Raw genomic sequence first — 19,030 nt, 5'->3', positions numbered from 1 at the left:
GTCTTTCAAGTCCGGGTCAGTATTGGACCGATTATGACTAAATTTATTTATTTATTTTCAGCCGATGGCGCTTTGCTTTCGTTTTGAGTCCACGTCTTTGTGCCTCGTTTTCAACTCATTTCAATTGTTTTTTTCAGAAGCAAGGGATAATTTTTTAGCTGGGAATTTGGCACGAACTTACGCCCCCACTTCAAGGTAGCGTTCTGAAGAAGGTTGGATCGGTCCAATCAAGTCTTTTTTACACAGCCCAAGAAGTCTTTGGGTCCGAGTCTTGAGTCTTCTAGACACAATTTTTTTTTTTTTGGATATCTCCAATATTAACATCATATTTATATATTTTGAAATATTAGAGAAAATTTAGATAATAAAAAATATGTATTATCAAATGGGCTGATTTTAGACAAAGATTTGAGTAGGATCCACTCAACGGAATTTGATAATTTCTTCGTATTATTATTCCTTGCGGAATGAAGTATAATATCGATTATAAGTTTGTTAAAATCGGAGCTATAATGAATGAGAAATTGATGCTCAAAGTATACTCAAAGAACACATTTGTTACGTGTAAATGAAGTGAATTTCAAGAAGGCCACATAGGTTGGGCTAAGTGCATTGTGTTGTGTATATATACATCATCTTTCTTTAGTCTATAAGCAAATGCAAGAGATGAGAGTGTGGGTGGGTTAACTCTTAACACCGCGCGCACACACACGCCGCCACCGAGCCGAGCCGGTCTCGGGCTCGGGCTCGATTTCGGGTTTCGGGAATGTCTCGGAGTTGGACCTTGGGCCAATCCTTATTTTTTTTATTCCAATTGTCACTTCATAACGTTTTTTAATTCCACAAATAACTTGTTTTGATATGATAAGAATTAATGTTGTACCGTGCATTGAATGGCACAATGCTGGACGGTTTTGCATGCATTGAGTTTGTCGGTTTTGGTCTCTGAAAGATTTCAAACGGAAGGCTGAGCAAAAACGTTTGGCATTAGTATTAGTTAATGACTTTAATTGCCATAATGGCTGGACGGTTTTGTGAGGCTCGAATCATGTTAAGGATGTTGCTATTATGTCATTGATCATACGAAGCCGTATTCCTTTTAAGGATTCCTCATTTGATCGACACTGGTCAGGTTCCATTCAAGGATGCTCCCACTCAATAATTTGATTTCTCATAGTGGCTAGATTTCATATAAGGATGTTCCCACTTTTGATAATTCGATGCTTGTGGTTAGAATCCATCAAAAGGATACTCCCACTCAATTATTTAATAAGAGTAGCTAGGTTCCTTCTAAGGATGCTCCCACTCTTTTAATTCAAATGGCTGTGTTCCAGTAAAGGAAGTTTGTATTTATTAATCAATATTGACAAGGTTCCATTAAGGATGCTCTCACTTAACTAAATCATCAACACTATTTTTTTTTTGTGTCTCCATATTACCTTTATTCGCACAAATCATTGTCGATATAAGGTAATATATATTTAGACGCAGCTATTGCTCGAAATAGTTCTTAACATAAAAAAAAACATATTCAATAACTAGAAATAAAGATAACCTTAAAGCTAACTAAAGTTCTAATAGAGATTTACAACATAGAAAATTATGAAACCATTGTGTTTATGAACATACACTCATATCCTTCATATTTATAGTACATGAACGGTAACTTATAACCTTCACATTCTATATCATTCTAGACATTCATGCATTTCATAATATCATAAAGACATTCAAGGCAAGGCTTTCAATAAATAAGGAGAAAAATATTTAATGAAACACCCATGTGCTTATAAACAATGTAATTAAACATAAAGAAAGAAAAGATTCATCGTATCCGAAATAACCTCAAATAAAAGGTTACAATCCAGAAAAGTGGATAATTATTATGACACATCCTCATGTTCAAAAATAAATATTAATCCAACAATGAAAATAATTAAATAAGCAAAATATTAAATCTTCAAACGGAGCATGAGCTTCTCTAGAATTCGAGCTTGAATCCGACATTGTTCAGCAAGCTCATCGACACTTTCGTGCTCCATCAGATCTACTCTGCAACATGAAAATAAGTATGCTCATGATTAATCATCATCAAAACATTTTTAGGATATCTTTAATCATGAATTTTAAGGTTACGTACCAACATTCTTCTTGTTGTTTTCAAGCTCAGCCAAGTATAAAGGACAATGCATTTTCCAATGGCCTTCAGTGTTGCAGTGGTAGTATTTACCAACGCTATCTTGCTTCTTTTCTTTCCCATTTCCGTTCCTCTTGAAATTCTTCCCTCATCTCTTAACAGGAACCTTCCCCTTAGAAGAGCTAGGGCGTGCCTTAGATGACTCAGCACCAGAAGAGGATTTCTTCTTGGTTTTGGCCGAGGAACTCTTGTCAGCATAGTTTGTCGACCCTTTGTTCCTCCCAGGTCGAGTGATAGAATCGAAAGTCTATAGCTCATTCAACAGTTGAGACAGTCCATAGTTCAACTTATTCATAATATAGTTGGACGTGAACTGTATGAAGTCACTCGAAATGGAGTTCAGTGTGATTCCCACCTGAGTGATCTCATCCATCTGTGCTCCATGGAGCTCAACTTCAGTAAAGTAGTATATCATTTTCATGACGTGGTCTCTTACCGGAGTTCCCAGAATCATCCTAGTGCTAGTGCACTTACGGGTGAGTTCAATACGGGCTTGCTCACTCTGCATCCCAAACATTTGTTACAGTGCGTCAAGGATCTCCAAAGCCGTCTCTTTCCCTTCCATCTTCGTTCGCAACGCATCAGATATGCTTGCGAGCATGTAGGCCACAATTTTGTTATTGGTCGTGACCCACTTGTCATACTCCTCTTATAGGTTTCTAGAGGCATTAGGACCAAGAAGCGGAGGTCTGTCTTCGGTGAGGATAAAACGAATGCTTTCACTCAGTAGCACAATGTTCAGGTTCCACTTCCACTTAGGGAAGTTTTCACATGTAAGTACGTCTTTTGATAATAAGGCCATAATAGGGTTTGACATGATTACTGAATATATAAAATAACTTTTATTAGCAATATGAAAATAAAAAACTATGTAACAAGTTTAGGAAATAAAAACATAATGCAAACAAGCACGGAATAAAACACCAAGACAAAAGAACCCAAGTTTTATATTTCAGGGAAATCCACCAATAGCCACAGTCCGTCCCACTACGGTGGCGTAACGAATTGCACCTAGTGAAAATGAGTACCATCTCAGATTAGTGAGCAATCATGGTTCATGTACATTCATAACTATGCTCACTAACTATCCAGTTTTATAGGAATCGTTGGCCACATGAGCAACCAAAGGTTGGTTCATGCTTGAGTCGACCAAACATTTCGATGAAAGAAGCCTAGCCCAAACGCAGTGACTTAGCCAATACACGCCGGATTCGACCCTCCCACCTATCGCTAGAGACACAACCTTGGTATTGAAATTTCATTGAATCAAGTACTTACGCCCATGTCATTCGAAAAAGGTAATGTTTCTTTAAAATTCATCCAATTCTTTGTACTCTTACCTAATGAGAAGAGACATGAATCAGACAATATTTCTTCAAGTTAAGAAGAGATGTTTCTTAGCACAAGATTTAGTGTTGATATTACACTATTTTGGTGTAATATCTCTTACCTGAGAAATATCAATACACCATTTTACATATCTTTTCTCAGACTTTTGGACAATATTTCTTAGAAATTCCATCTACATATCTTTTCTCATACTTTTTGACAATATCAACACAAAAAATGGTGTAATATCTCTTACCTAATAATTTGAGCGCATAGACTTGATTTTTATTGGAAATTCCATCTACACATCTTTTCTCATACTTTTGGACAAATTTCTTGAAATTTCATTTATGCTTTTGTGCTCATACCTTCCAAGAATTAAAATTTCAATCAATTTTGTGTTCATACCTTTAGAGTTAAGACATAATAGTTTATAACTAAAATTTCATTCAAATCTTTATTCTTGTACCTTTTGAGCTCAAACATTATATTTTTTTTATAGACCTTTCGAACTCAAACTTAATATTTGTGTAGTTCATATAAGTATTTATACTCATACCTTTGGAGCATAAATAAATATCTTTTAAAATTTCACTCAGATCTTTGTATGCATACTTGTTGAGTTGAGACTTAAACTTGATATTTTTCAAATTTTCAATTAATTCTTTCTGTTGATACCTCTTGAGTATCTGTTGATACATTCGTTAGTGTTAATCGAGTTTTTGGATTAGCACTAAGAACCGTCCGTGGTTCGATCTAGGGCCGGACCATATGACCGCACGTAGGTCGAGTTTGGTGAAGTTATTCTCTTCTCGTCGTGTTTGTGTTATTCGGATCTTCAGGTTTCCGAGTCCTTGAGTTTCCGGATCTTGGGATCTTTCATGTTCTTCGTTGAGTTCTTGAGTCTTTGCTTCTTTGAGTCTTCAACCCTTTGAATCTTCCATGTTCTTCATGTTTATTACGTGTTCGTGTTCTTCGTGTTCATCGTGTTCTTCGAATCTTCTAGCGTCCGGATCTTCGGATCTTCGAGTCTCCGGGTCTTCGAATCGTCCACGTTCTTCGCGTTCTTCGTCGGGTCTTCGAATCCTTGCACTTTCACCTAACCACAAGAAAACGTGAATCTAGAGGGACGATGGAGGTTTTCCCTCGGCGCATTCTCCGACGCTCAACATTAGTCGTGTTGTATTGTGTTTTTGATAAACTATTTATACTTGTCTCTATGTTTTCTAGAGAGAGAAAGTGGTGGTGTGATTTTTGTAGAGTTTTGACAAGTTGAGAGAAACTTCCCTTGTGTTGTGAATGGGTGAGGTATTTATAGGAGCCAAGAGGTTTGATGAAAAGTACTTGGTTTGGCGGAGATGACCGGGTGATCTTGGCCAAGTGAAGACGACCGGGTGAAGACGACCTAGTAGTCTTGGCCGAGTGAAGACGACCGGGTGGTCTTGGCCGAGCGAAGACAACCGGGTGGTCTTTGGCCGAGTGAAGATGACCGGGTGGTCTTTGGCCGAGTGAAGATGACCGGGTGAAGACGACCGGGTGATCTTGGCCGAGCGAAGATGACCGGGTGGTCTTGGCCTGGTGAAGATGACCGGGTGAAGACGATCGGGTGATCTTGGCCGAGTGAAGATGACCGGGTGGTCTTGGGCGGGTGAAGATGACCGGGTGACATTGGCCGAGTGAAGATGACCGGGTGGTCTTGGCCGAGTGAAGATGACCGGGTGGTCTTGGCCGAGTGAAGATGACCGGGTGATCTTGGCCGAGTGAAGATGACCTGATGATCTTCTTTTTTGGCCGGCCGGGTGGTCATTTTCTTTGGCCATCCGGGTGGTCATTTCTTTGGCTGACCGGGTGGTCATTTTCTTCTGCCGATCGGGTGGTTATGTTATGACTTTGTCTTGAAGATTTTTCAAGAAGTTTGTGGGCTTGGGCCTTATGTACGGGCTTGACGTGTCATTTTTTGCTCTTGGGGTGTTATTTACACCATGTGAAAATAACGGCATAACAGTTAGTATATACATGATTTATAATATGTATTATGTAAGATTATGCCTTGTCACAACTATTTTTTTGGATTCGACAACGAAAAATAATCGTTGTAAGAAGATTCTACAACGAGTTTTGTACCGTTGTAAAAAACCACTACTAAAATAGGATTCTCATCGCAACGCAGTATTATTGTTGCCGTGATGAGCCATTTTACAATGGTAGAGTTCTATTGTGTTAGAAACTGGGCAACAACAACCATTTTAACCGTCTATGTTATTACCCACTAAAAAAATAGACGGAAATTTTATTATGTGTCTCTGGAAACTCATGTTCGAATTACATGTATGTTGAGCACCCTGAAAAAAAACATCAAATTGAAGTGTTTAAAAACTGAAATTCTAAATTGACATTTCAAATACAAAACTTTTAATACCAAGTTTGAATACTCAACACCAAATAAGGAGAGTCTTGTGTTTGTGAACTATATGCTGAGCTTCAACGAGTAACATAATAATAAAAAAAAAAAGTCATATTCCTAAATCTACTACACTCTATACTTAATCAAACCAAATACACATAATTGTTTATATATAGTGAGAAAATGATTGAAACAAACCCCAAACACAAGACAAAAATGATGACTGAAAAGAGGACGGGTTGAGCCAGACTAATGCTCACAATTCATTATTTGGGCCTTAGGCCCAATATAGCGTTTTTAGCGGAGATCTTATCCTCATAGGAAAGAGAGAAAAATAGATGGATGAATTAAAGTTGATTGGTATAATGCAAAAAAGGATTATAATATATTATTTTGTTGTTTAGTATAAATGAAAAATAGAGAGAAATGATTCATATTTAATGCACTAACATTATTATATTATTTTTATATGTATATAATAATTAATGATTATTTAATGTTATATTTATAATTTACTCTTTTTTTTTTCAAATCCATCTAAATTGGGAGGAATAAATTTTGATGAGTCTATGGAAAATCAATCTCTTCATTTTCCTTTCCATCCACTCAACCAAATATCATAAGGATTAATTTTCATAAGTCAATCACTCCACTTTAAATCCATCTTTCCACTTTCCCTCATACGAAGACATAAAAGTTTTCACTTCATCTTACATAGTTTACGATTTTTCTTCTTCTTTTAAGTGCAGTTCACACGCACACACAAGATGTACGGTACACGCTATTATACATAATGTATACATTTGATATCTAGATCTATATCTACCTCTATATATATGTCTGTATATGTTTTTTACACGGACATGATAGCTGGCATGCATGTACCTGATATGCCTGTTATCTAGTTTAACTTAATAATTGCATGCAAGCAAAAACTATATACATTGACAATGAATTGCAAGAAGAAGAAAATAAATTTGTCTCACTAAAGGCAGAAATGTCTTAGCAAATATCTTTGTTTTAGTCCTTGGTGTTGTCGAAGGACAATCACGTTTCTTAATTTCTATCTTAAACCATCAAAGTTTTGAGCTTTTGTTCGTATATTTAAAAGGTGTAATACTAGTTTTATGAAAAATTTAGCGACGTCGTTACGCACTTAACTATACACGTGCAAATCACCCTATATTTTAATAAGAATAGACCGAAAATTGTGTATAGAAAAGTAGTCGTAATTTTCCGTTGGCACATTTTTGGCATTTATGACATATGCTACTGATGCTTTAGATTTTTAACTCAAGATAGGTATTATATAAGAATCAAAGATCACAGTAAAATAACTTAAAAAAGAAAAGAGAGCAAAGTAAAACCGTGAGTTTGAATTCTCTCTAACTCTTCTGTTGGTTATAAAAAGTGCAATAACATTTTCTATCAAGAAACTTGAGATTTTAGATGTGACAAAATCGCATCTAGAAGTAAACCAGGGACTCATGAGTAGGGCAAGGCCTGCGCTTACAAAGATTGAGTGGAAGATAGTATAGTTTCTAGGAATATTAAGAAAAAACATGTTTTTTTTGTCTACTAATTTTGATACCATAAAAGCTCCGAAATGACTAAATCTGGATGAAAAAAATATGGAACAAAGCTTTGGAGATGGCTTCCATGAGAACAATGGAAAGCGGATTTGGTGGAGATACCCTCTCGAAAAAGCTTAATGAAAGCATCCCTAAATGCGAAATACTCAAAACTTGATTAAGTACAGATTGACACGTATATAAAAGTTGATTTATTAGTTCATCATAACGCACTCCAACCAATCTAAATATATTTAATCTCTAACATGCAAGTAATGAGTGAACAACATGATACTCATCTCTACGTTTACAGCACTTAAAACATAAAAAATAACTGTTGAGTGTATTCTCTTCACTTTTTTTTTTTTTTCAAAACTTGTTATAAATCTTTACTAATATATTTTCCAAATTTTTCTAAACGAATTATATATAATAAAAAAATAATATAAATGAGTTTACATTATATTGTGACGTCAGAATGCAATAAATCATAGGAATTAACGTTAATTTGTCAAAAAAATATACCCCCTGCCCCAATAAAATAAATTAATATAGGAGGGAGGACAGTCGCATAAAAAGACTAAATTAAAGCACTAGATGGTGTTAGAAAACGCAGAATTAAAAAAAATTAATTAAGGAAACAAAATCTCAGAGCAGACAGAGTACCGTAGCAAAATCCTCGTGAAGAGCTAGCTGATACGTTTACATAGGAAATCGGGTTCCGTTCAGTCTTCGTAACTAAAATTGTTTGTATTCGTGAGGCAGTGTACAACGTGACAAGGAAGAAACTAGCTTCAATCTTGTGCGGGATAGTCTACACGGTCTTACTGTGCTCCCTGATCTCCCGTGAGTGCTGTATTATTATCTATTTCAGTGCGCGCCAGAAATTATCCTCTGCTCACTCATTTCACGTTTTCGTGTGCCACCATTGTTTTTTGTCTCGTTACGAGCTCTCGTATAGACCATGGACAATTTAGATATTTGCGTTTTATTAATATGCATGAACTTTTACTTCTGTTGATAATAGTGTAAAATTTCTCATTTTTTTTTTTTTAATAATGTACAACGTGTTTAGGTGAGCTGCTTTTTACTGGTTGAGGTTTAAACTTCGAAGAACAGACTTGTCAGTTTTTGAGGTTTTCAGATTTAATTTTTGTTCTCAATTATTAGGATTTGTTATTTATTTATTTCTTTAATTTTTATTGCTAGGAATTTAGATTTGTTATCACCATTTGTATAGATCTTGGAAAAACGATCATGGGCCGTTGATTGGCTGGCTGGCTGGCTGGCCCTACAGTCCATCATAATCACGTGCACTGTACCACGTACCCTATCTATCTCCGCTTCTTCTCTCTTTTAAGAATTAATGACATTTTTGGCCCCTCGTCTTGGACCTCTTTAACACCTTGGTCCTTGATGAAAAAACCCTGCAGTCTTGGCCCATTATGACCAGACAATTTTCATATTTGGTACTTCTGTTAAATTTTCTGTCAAAATTGCCGGAAAACGATCATGTGTCTGTCACGTGTTAATTTAAAGAAGAGTATTGCAGTAAATTAACATTATATATAAAAAAAAAAAAATTAAAGCCCTCTCTCTCTCACTCTCTCTCTCTCTCTCTCTCTGTCTTCTCTTCATTAAACCCTCGGCCGAGAACCCACTCCCACTCGGAGAACTCCAAACCCTCGGCCTCGCACCTCCGCCACCGCCGACCACTCCCACTCCGAGTAAATTAAAGGAGAGCCACTCGGCCTCGCACCTCCGCCACCGCCGACCACTCCCACTCCCACTCGGAGAACTCCAAACCCTCGGCCGAGAACCCCAACCGATGGCCCGCCCGGGCCCGCCTCTCCCTCACCCGAAGCGTCGATTTCGGCGCCGCCGCTGACTCCTGGAGGCTCGGCCCCCTCGGATCTGACTCCTGGAGGCTCGCCCAACCCCACGCCTTTCTCCTGCTCCGCCGCCACGGCGACCTCATCTTCGGCGCGAATTTCCGATCTCGCTTCACCCATCGCCAAGCTCCGCCGCCGAGTTCGCCGCCGTCTCCGAGCCCGCCGACCTAGTTCGTCAAGTCATTCTCTGCGCTCACGCCATCGTTCACACAGACACTTTCGAAACAGGCTTTCTCGCCGCCGTCACGGCGGTTCTCTGCGGCGTCTTGTTCTTCTTCAGACTCTCGGACTTGTCCGAAACCCTAATATCTCGATTACCTCCAGGACCAAGAATCGCTCGCGGTTCGCAGACCGGTGACTGAAGCTTCGTCGCCACAGACATTTCCGATGAATTTGAGCTCTGAGTATGAATGAACGGGGAGTTTGTTCTTGTGTGGCACTGGAGGTAAAATTGGGAGAGCAGACGAGGGTAAAAATGTCAAAAGAGAAGGTTCTTTTGCGAGAATCGAAATGGAACTGAGAACTTGGAGAACAGAGCAACCATGGGAAGTGTGAGAGAAGATTCAGAGCGACCACAAAACGACGAAATAGAAAGAAGTTTTCGATTTCATCCAACTGATGTTGAGCTCGTTAAGTTCTATCTGAAGAGAAAGGTTTTGGGTAAAACCTTTTCTGTTGAAGCCGTGACAGAGCTTGATATTTACAAGTACGACCCATGTGATCTTCCTGGTAATTAATCCATTTGTTCCTCTTTTGTTTTTGAATTTTGTATGTCTTCTTGATCTAGTTTGTGAGTTAACTCGGAGACCTAAAATGGTACTTCTTTTGCCCGAGAGAGAGGAAATACTCGTCTGGGACGAGAATGAAGAGGGCCACTGAATTCGGGTACCGGCGAAGGATAGGCCTGTCACGTACATTCGCCGTGGGGATGATAAAGACCCTTGTTTTTCACCGAGGTAAAGCGCCGAACGAGGTAAAGACCCTTGTTTTGTCGAGCTCGGTTGATGGTGCGTGAGTGCGTGACTGAAGAAGAAGAAGATATTTCTTTTTATTTTTAGAATTCTTATTTTTATTTATATTTATTTTATTAATTTTAATTGTAATATGATTTATTTTTTAATTTATTATTAAATTACGATTTTGTCCTCATTTAAAAGTCACGTGATGCGCACATGATCCATTTTTCATCTGTTTTGACGGTTTTTTTAACAGAAGGACTGAGAGTGAAAAAGCGACTATCATAATGGGCCAAGATTGCCAGTTTTTTTAATCAGGGACCAATGTGTTAAAGAGGTCAAAGACGAGGGGCCAAAAATGTCATTAATTCCTCTTTTAATAGTCACTCCAAACCTCTTCAGTTCACACTCACTCACTGAAGAAATGGCCTCTACACCGTTCAAGACCGCCTTATCTCTCCTGGCGGCTCTGATCCTCTGCTTCTCGGTCGCACGGTGCGCCCCCAAGAAAATCCCCTCCAAGATCGGGAATGGCTACCGTCTGATCAGCGTTGAGGAAGCCCCCGGAGGCGGGATCGTCGGCCACCTGGAAGTCAAAAGCAAGAACAACTTCTACGGCCCGGACATCTCTCACCTCCGACTCTTCGTCAAGTCAGTATTTATTTATCATTTCTTTAATAATTTATTCATCGGCCGCCACGTCATCGTAACGACCCGGGTCAAACAAACAGGCACGAGACCGAAGACCGCTTACGTGTCCACATTTCCGACGCGGAGAAGCAGAGGTGGGAAGTACCGTACAGCCTCATCCCCAGGGAATCCCCGCCCGGTTTCTCGGGTCGGAAAGCCGGTGCTTCCGACTCGGTTTTTTCCGGTTCGTATTCGAGCGAAGGTCTGACGGTGGTCTTCAAGCCCGACCCGTTCGGGTTCGCGGTGAAGAGGAAATCGGACGGTCAGGTTCTGTTCAACACGAGCTCGGAATCCGGCGACGCGTTCGGAGAAATGGTGTTCAAGGACCAGTACTTGGAGGTGACGACGCGGCTTCCCTCCGGCGCGTCGCTGTACGGACTGGGCGAGAACACTCAGGCGAACGGGATCAAGATCCGGCCCGGAGAGCCGTACACGCTCTACACGACGGACATCTCGGCGATCAATCTCAACGCGGATCTCTACGGGTCGCACCCGGTTTACATGGATCTTCGGAGCTCCGGGGGAAGCGCGTACGCGCACGCGGTGCTTCTGCTGAATAGTAACGGCATGGATGTTTTCTACAGAGGAGACTCGCTGACGTACAAGGTTATTGGGGGTGTTTTCGACTTTTACTTCTTTGCCGGACCGACTCCGCTTGCTGTTGTTGATCAGTACACTGCCTTTGTCGGAAGGCCTGCTGCGATGCCTTACTGGTCTCTCGGTAAGGACATTCATTTAATACATCATTTTTTTAGTTTTTTTTATTTATTTACTATTAATGGTATTTAAGTTGTCGTGGGAACCCTGAAACTTGTTTATTTAATTTAATTTTTTCAATAACAATTTAATTTTTTGTTAAAGTTATAGTATAATTAATTATTTATTTATTTTGTAGGGTGAATATCATTCAAGTTATTTAGATATCAAATTTCTTAAAAAAAATGCTATTAGTCTAGGATTATAAACAAAATGTTTTGAATCACTTTATGCGGTCGAAGGTAAGTGTTTGATTGTTTATATTATTCGAGTGCCCTTAATTTTTTATTATGTATCTTTTCTGTGTGGTTTGATTTTGTGGTCCGTGTATAGTTTTTCGTATACTTTGAACGATCAACAATTAAATAAGTTTCGGATAGATGAACTATATTTTAATTAATATGACAGACTACAGATTTTGTACATGTTAAATCAACTCACATTACATGATCGAGAGAACAATTGTTCTCTTTTATTTATTTACTTATTTTTAAATATCGATGGAATAACTTGTCTACTCGGGTAAATTAAATGTGTTGGATTCTTTATTAATTTAACCTTCGTATTCAGTATAATAAGTATGGTTGGTGGATTTGGTCAATTAGTAATATAACCTTTGCATTATTATTCTCCGATGCCGTATCTCTGCATAAACAACTTTTTGTGGCGGATCTTTAATAGTAGAAACTTTTAATTATGGTGTTTGGTCCACGAAACAGACAGTCTTTAATTATACCTATAGATGGCACTCTATTTAATAGCGCTTATATAAAGAATAAATTAAAAGGCAATTTATAATCCGTGATTTTCTTTTATATAAATTTTCTTCTTAATAGTGGCATGTGGGTGTGGACCCCGAAAACATCACAAATTTCTTCTTTAGGACCATGTGTGACAATTTTAACATCACAAATTTCTTCTTTATGACCATGTGTGACAATCTAAAATTAGGGCCACAATTTTGATAAGTAATATGATATAGCAATTTTTGGGGGTGCCATAACATTTGTGTTTAATGGGGTCCAATTTTGATTATATTGTCCATCTTCGTAGTTTATTTTGCTGATTTTGTGTCGGTAGATGCAGGAAAAAAAATAAGTCGAGGCTTATAATCTAAGTAAGTACAATCAATGCCTAGTATCTTGGGATGTTAGGTGACGATAAATCTAAGCTATTTTATTTATGTGTATTGTTCATCATGAATCTGACCCAAAAAGCGTTGTACTTTTACTGTTTCCTTGTGGGTAAATTAAGCTAAACACAGATGTGTTTCAATGTGTTGAGAATCTTAGATATTAGGAGATCATTATAATAAGTAAATAAATAAGAAGCATTATGTTTCAGTTAAGCTCGGTTAATCGCTTGTTTAATTTTTTTTTTTCTTCCCCTTAAGATCCCAGCTGGATTAATTTGATTTATTTTCATTTGATACATGACTCATCAACTAAGTTTTATCCGATTTTTTTACCGGTCGGTTAGCGAAATTGGTTTTTTTCCGGTTAATTCGTAACAAAACGATAGTAAATTTTAATTTACAACGCAGGTTTTCACCAATGTAGATGGGGATACCACAACCTGTCGGTGGTGGAGGACGTGGTGGCGAATTACCAAAAGGCCCGGATCCCTCTGGACGTGATATGGAACGACGACGACCACATGGACGGGCACAAGGACTTCACTCTCAACCAGAAAAGTTACCCTCGCGAGAAGCTTCTGGCGTTCCTCGATAAGATCCACAAGATGGGGATGAAGTACATTGTGATCATCGACCCCGGGATCGGAGTCAACGCGAGCTACGGTGTCTACACCCGAGGCATGGCCAACGACGTCTTCATCAAGTACGAGGGCGAGCCCTACCTCGCACAGGTCAGTTTTAAATTTGAACGCGCGGTAAAAGTTATTTTAACTTGAGTTTGACTAGTTCTTCAATGACTAGATTGATAGAGGTCAGAAAAATAGTCAATGATGTAACAGTAATGTTATAAATCCTGGATTTGTCACTTGTTGCGGGTTGGACTTGGACTTGATTAACTAGAGCAAGAAAGAGTGGTTTGAAATTTGAATTACGTAGAGGATATAGAAATTTGAATGCGGTATGTTATTTTAGCTTAAGTTTGACTAGTTCTTCCATAATTGTAAAGCATTGGTTATTTTTTTTTTCTTACAGCTGACTTTCCAAATGACTAGATTTGTCACTGTTTTTTATTTATTTAAAATTTACTGTTCTTTTCTTGACCCCGCAACTTTTGGCAATTGAGAATCGGACTCAGGAAATAAACCAAGGACCTGACCAGTAGACCAACAATACTTGGGTCCAAATGACTAGAATTAGTAAATGATACAACATTATCATTATTGTTATATCATTTACAAATTTTTCTGACCTCCAACCAAATCACTAGATTGTTAGAGCTCAGAAAAATTAGCAAATGATATAACAGTAATAATATATAAATCCAGGAATTGTCTCTGTTTTACAGTGAAATTACAGTGAATATAATAAACAGAGTCTAAACTTGTTTGAGAAACCAATGCACATACAGAGAAATTAAACAAAATAAGAAAATGCACTAGATTAAAAAAAAAAAAAAAACTCATGTCTAATTGAAAATCTCATTTGTTTGAAGTTTAAGGTTTTATTAATCGTAATCTGAATGCAGGTATGGCCGGGTCCCGTGCACTTCCCGGACTTTTTGAACCCGCGGACGGTGAAGTGGTGGGGCGAGGAGGTGCGGCGGTTCCACGAGCTGGTGCCGGTGGACGGCCTGTGGATCGACATGAACGAGGCCTCCAACTTCTGCACAGGCAAATGCAAGATCCCGAAGGGAGTGCAGTGCCCGTCGGGGACGGGCCCCGGCTGGATCTGCTGCCTCGAATGCAAGAACGTGACGAGCACGAAGTGGGACGAGCCGCCGTACAAGATCAACGCGTCGGGGGCCAGCGTCCCCATCGGCTTCAAGACCATCGCGACGAGCGCCGTCCACTACAACGGTGTGCGGGAGTACGACGCCCACAGCCTCTACGGGTTCTCCCAGTCGGTGGCCACCCACGAGGCCCTCCTGGGCCTCGAGGGAAAACGGCCCTTCATCCTCTCCCGATCCACCTTCGTGGGGTCCGGTAAATACGCCGCTCATTGGACCGGCGACAACAAGGGCACGTGGGAAGACCTCCGGTACTCCATCTCCACCATTCTCAATTTCGGGATCTTCGGAGTCCCTATGGTCGGGGCCGACATTTGCGGTTTCTACCCCGCCCCCACCGAGGAGCTCTGCAACCGTTGGATCGAGCTCGGTGCGTTCTACCCTTTCTCCCGAGATCATGCCAACTTCTACTCCCCGAGGCAGGAGCTCTACCAGTGGTCCTCCGTTGCCGAGTCTGCCCGAAACGCCCTCGGGATGAGGTACCGTCTGTTGCCTTACTTGTACACCCTGAGCTACGAGGCTCATTTGAGCGGGAGCCCCATCGCGAGGCCTCTGTTCTTCTCGTTCCCGGAGTACGAAGCGTGCCGGGACGTGAGCACGCAGTTCCTTCTCGGGAAGGGCGTGATGGTCTCTCCCGTGCTCGACAAGGACAGGACGAGCGTGAGCGCGCTTTTTCCTCCCGGGAGCTGGTACAGCCTCTTCGACATGTCCAACGCCATATACTCCGAGAAGGGGAAACACGTTGCGCTCGACGCGCCCCTCCACGTCGTCAACGTCCACGTGTACGAGGGGCTGGTGGTCCCGATGCAGCGGGGCGGGATGATCTCCAAGGAGGCGAGGGAGACTCCGTTCAGCCTCGTCGTGACGTTCCCGGCGGGATCGCCGGAAGGGCGGGCCGAGGGGAGCCTCTTCCTGGACGACGACGAGTCGCCGGAGATGAGCCTCTCCGGCGGGAAGGCGACGCTGGTGGAGTTCTACGCCACCATGAGCAAGGGAGTGGTCAAGGTGTGGTCGGAGGTCAAGGAGGGCAAGTTTGCCGTGGACAATGGGTGGACCTTGGAGAAGGTCAGCGTTCTCGGCTTGAGCGGGATCGGAAAGGCGTCGGAGGTCGAGGTCGAGGTCGATGGAGCTCCGGCGAGCTCTGATGGCGCGGAGCTGAGCTCGGCGGAGCACGTTCATATTGACGGCGATGATTCGGAAGACGAAGGGGCGGTGAAGAGAGGGAAAAGCATGATGGTCGAGGTTCAGGGTTTGACTCTGCTCGTCGGCAAAAACTTTGCTCTCTCATGGAAAATGGCGAGCCCATATTAGATCGTTTTTCGGATTATTTTATATCATGGTATTATTTAATATTGAAATCTATTTTGTGTTTCGTTTGTAATCACTTTTTTTGCTGGACAAGAGATGAAGTAATAAAACAACGAAAGAGTGTTCATCCTTGTCCATGCAAACAGAGGAGCGTCTGAATTCTGAGTCTTTTGTTAGTCCTTGATGTTGTTTAATTAGATGGTTCTTTCTGATCAATTGTGCTTTCATGTCTTAAATATTTAGTGACGGATTTAAAGGTGTCACAATTACATATGCGGCGTGATTTTTTTTAATGATTTATTCAACGTCTTTGTCTTCTAGACACTGAATATATAAAGAACTCGTTGATAACCATATATGCCTAATGAATAAATGATTGGGACCAAGATCGATGATGGTTTTCTACAATCTATAATTTAGGGTAATACTTCCTACTGCTATAAATGTTGCTTACGAGTGTAGAAGAATGAAAAAGAGAAAAGAGGTTCTGATCCCAAATCTCAGCCCTGCCTTGAAATCCTCAAAGTCTATGTTGAAGCAAAATAGTGAAGCCCCAGCTTCAATCCAGGAAATTTCAAAAGCTAATAGTGCTGACGAGTGCACTATTGTGACAAAAAAAACCAAGAAAGGGATGATTCATGGAAATAATGGTACTCGAGCTAATGTTTCTGATAATGACCGGGTGCAACGTATTGAGAAATCCAAAAAATTTAATCATGCCTAGTAGAGATGATTCTGTTTATCATGATGGCCTAGAATCCAAAATAACAAAAAACAATCATAGATAAATATTCAAAAAATGTGGACCCTCTATGGAAGGCCATGGATTTGGATTCAAAATTCAGAGAATCTAAACTCCGGTTCCTTCTCCACTGTCTTCGTTGGATCATAGAGGATCAAAAGGGGTTTTACAAACAATCAAGGACCCGTCTTCCAAACATTTTTTTTTTATCCACTTGGTTATCAAACTTAAACCTCAACACGTCATTTTCCCACTGTAGTCTCAAGGCCCTCACGAGTTTTCTCATAGAAGTTGTTGATACGTTATATTTATTGGCTTTATTTTTTAGTGCAAGATGTGTGGAAAGATGTCAGTCGTTAGGTTTTCACTTATGGTATGCCATCTTTCTTCATGTGTGCAGACTCTTTTTTCTGGTAAGTTTCCAGTTTTGACAGATTGCTTCGCTGGTGACTTATTACTGAGTTATTGCCTCACTGCTGTCTTCATTACGAGATATCTGTCTCGTTGGTGTCTTCATTGCAAGATATCTTTCGCTACTGTCTTCATTGCACGATATTCGCCTTGATGGAGTCTTTACTTTGTGATATTCGCTTGAGGCCGGGTAAGGAAACCCGAGATAACTTCCAGGATTGTAAAGCTGCTATAAAAGCCATGCGCTCCCCCTTAGCAGCCTTGACGCTTTTGATCAAACACTCAGAGCTCTTAGACGTGCAAGACCGGCGGACTGGGAGGCTGTGTGCTTTGGTTATAAGCGGTGTATTCTCTCAAACACTATTCCACAAAGATTGAGTGTCTGTGAGAGTTGGGTTTTGTGTTCACGTGATTGAAGGTTCACGTACTGCTGAAGATTAAAGGTCATCAAAGCCAGGAGGTTGCTCGAAGGGTGGAATTGAGACGAAGCTCAAATTCAGGGGGAGTCCCTGACTAGGTGATCACTGGTGGTAATAGTCTCTAGGTTTTATTGATTTGTTGTTTGTAATCAGATATAAACCTTGTGTGTACTATTGACTACAAGATAGTGAAAAACCTTTCCACTGGCAGCGTGCCCCCAGATGTAGGTGTGTTTCACCGAACTGGGTAACCATATCGTGTGTACTTTGTTTACTGCACTGTTCTGTTGTTTATCCATATCTGTGTTCAAGCAAGTTGTCGGACACATTGTGTGCGACATCTTGTCTTTGCAACTAATCAGAATTTCAATTGGTATCAGAGCAGGCACCTTGATCTGTTTGGTGGTTTCCTGGATTTTTTTTTCTGATTACCTATTATGGATAGTTCCCGAGAGGGAGGTTCTGTCAATCGTCCTCCAGTACTCGACGGAACCAACTATGGTTATTGGAAGGCACGCATGACCGCTTTCTTGAAGTCCATTGATAGCCGAACATGGAAAGCTGTGATACACGGGTGGGAAGCTCCTATGACGACTGATGACAAAGGAGCCCGTACTGGCACAAAACCCGAAAAGGACTGCCCACTGAAGATGAGGCAGCCCTTGGTAACTCTCGTGCTCTTAATGCTATATTTAACGGAGTCGATAAAGATGTTTTCAGGTTGATAAATACATGCACTACTGCCAAAGAGGCCTGAGAAATCCTCGCTGTTGCCTATGAGGGAACTACAAAGGTCCGTGAGCAGAAGCTTCAATATCTCAAAACCAATTTTGAAGCCCTCACGATGCTCGAGGATGAATCAGTTGCTGAGTTCAACGTTCGTATTTGTGATCTTGCCAATGATCATATTCTCTCGGAAAACCAATGACGGATGAAGATCTTGTTCGAAAAACCCTGAGAGCTTTGAGCCTTAGGTTCAAAATGAAAATCACGGCCATTGAGGAAGTTCATGACCTAAAGACGTTGAAGTTCGACGAGCTCATGGGATCCCTCATGACTTTTGAGCTCTCCATTCCTAAGGTGGAAAAGAAACACAGAAGGATGGCCCTCAAAAGCTCAATTCATGAACAAAGGGAATAGGTATACTCAGACTCTGACAATGATATTGACGATACTATAGCTATGCTTGCAAAAAACTATGGCAGGGTCATGAAAAGACTCAACCAGATGAATGGGAAAAATGTCTCGCAAGATGTCAATGACAATTTCCAAAAACGATTCCAGAAGAATGCTAATCCTCACAGGAATAGTAAAAGTGGTGAACGATCTGGCAAAGGCAAAGGCATTCAGTGCCACGAATGTGAAGGTTTTGGACATATTCAAAAGGAGTGTCCCAACTTCCTCAAGAAACAGAAAGGGATACAACGCTACTCT

General features: G+C 40.5%; 1 protein-coding gene across 1 annotated transcript; it reads left to right on the top strand.

The window, feature by feature from the left end:
- The first annotated feature begins 10,726 nt into the window (after positions 1–10,726).
- LOC149401940 (alpha-xylosidase 1-like) lies at positions 10,727–16,329 on the top strand. Its single transcript, XM_089608856.1, has 4 exons — positions 10,727–11,000; positions 11,081–11,760; positions 13,339–13,661; positions 14,456–16,329. The coding sequence occupies exons 1-4, from the start codon at positions 10,774–10,776 to the stop codon at positions 16,025–16,027; spliced, it is 2,802 nt and encodes a 933-aa protein (XP_089464982.1). The 5' UTR covers positions 10,727–10,773; the 3' UTR covers positions 16,028–16,329.
- Positions 16,330–19,030: the final 2,701 nt, after the last annotated feature.

Source organism: Urtica dioica, chromosome 3 (assembly GCF_054948205.1).
Source record: "Urtica dioica subsp. dioica isolate 48M chromosome 3, U.dioica_male_clone48M_v1_H2, whole genome shotgun sequence".
NCBI lineage: Eukaryota > Viridiplantae > Streptophyta > Magnoliopsida > Rosales > Urticaceae > Urtica > Urtica dioica.
The sequence above is the reverse complement of the archived record's forward strand: the minus strand, read 5'-3'. Positions and strand labels throughout refer to the sequence as shown.

What these genes read in the sequence shown, in the direction of transcription:
- LOC149401940 (XM_089608856.1), top strand. Translation starts at nt 10,774, where the DNA reads ATGGCCTCTACACCGTTCAAGACCGCCTTATCTCTCCTGGCGGCTCTG. An exon ending in CACCTCCGACTCTTCGTCAA is followed by an intron (nt 11,001 to 11,080) that starts GTCAGTATTTAT and finishes TCAAACAAACAG; the next exon opens with GCACGAGACCGAAGACCGCT. An exon ending in GATGCCTTACTGGTCTCTCG is followed by an intron (nt 11,761 to 13,338) that starts GTAAGGACATTC and finishes TTTACAACGCAG; the next exon opens with GTTTTCACCAATGTAGATGG.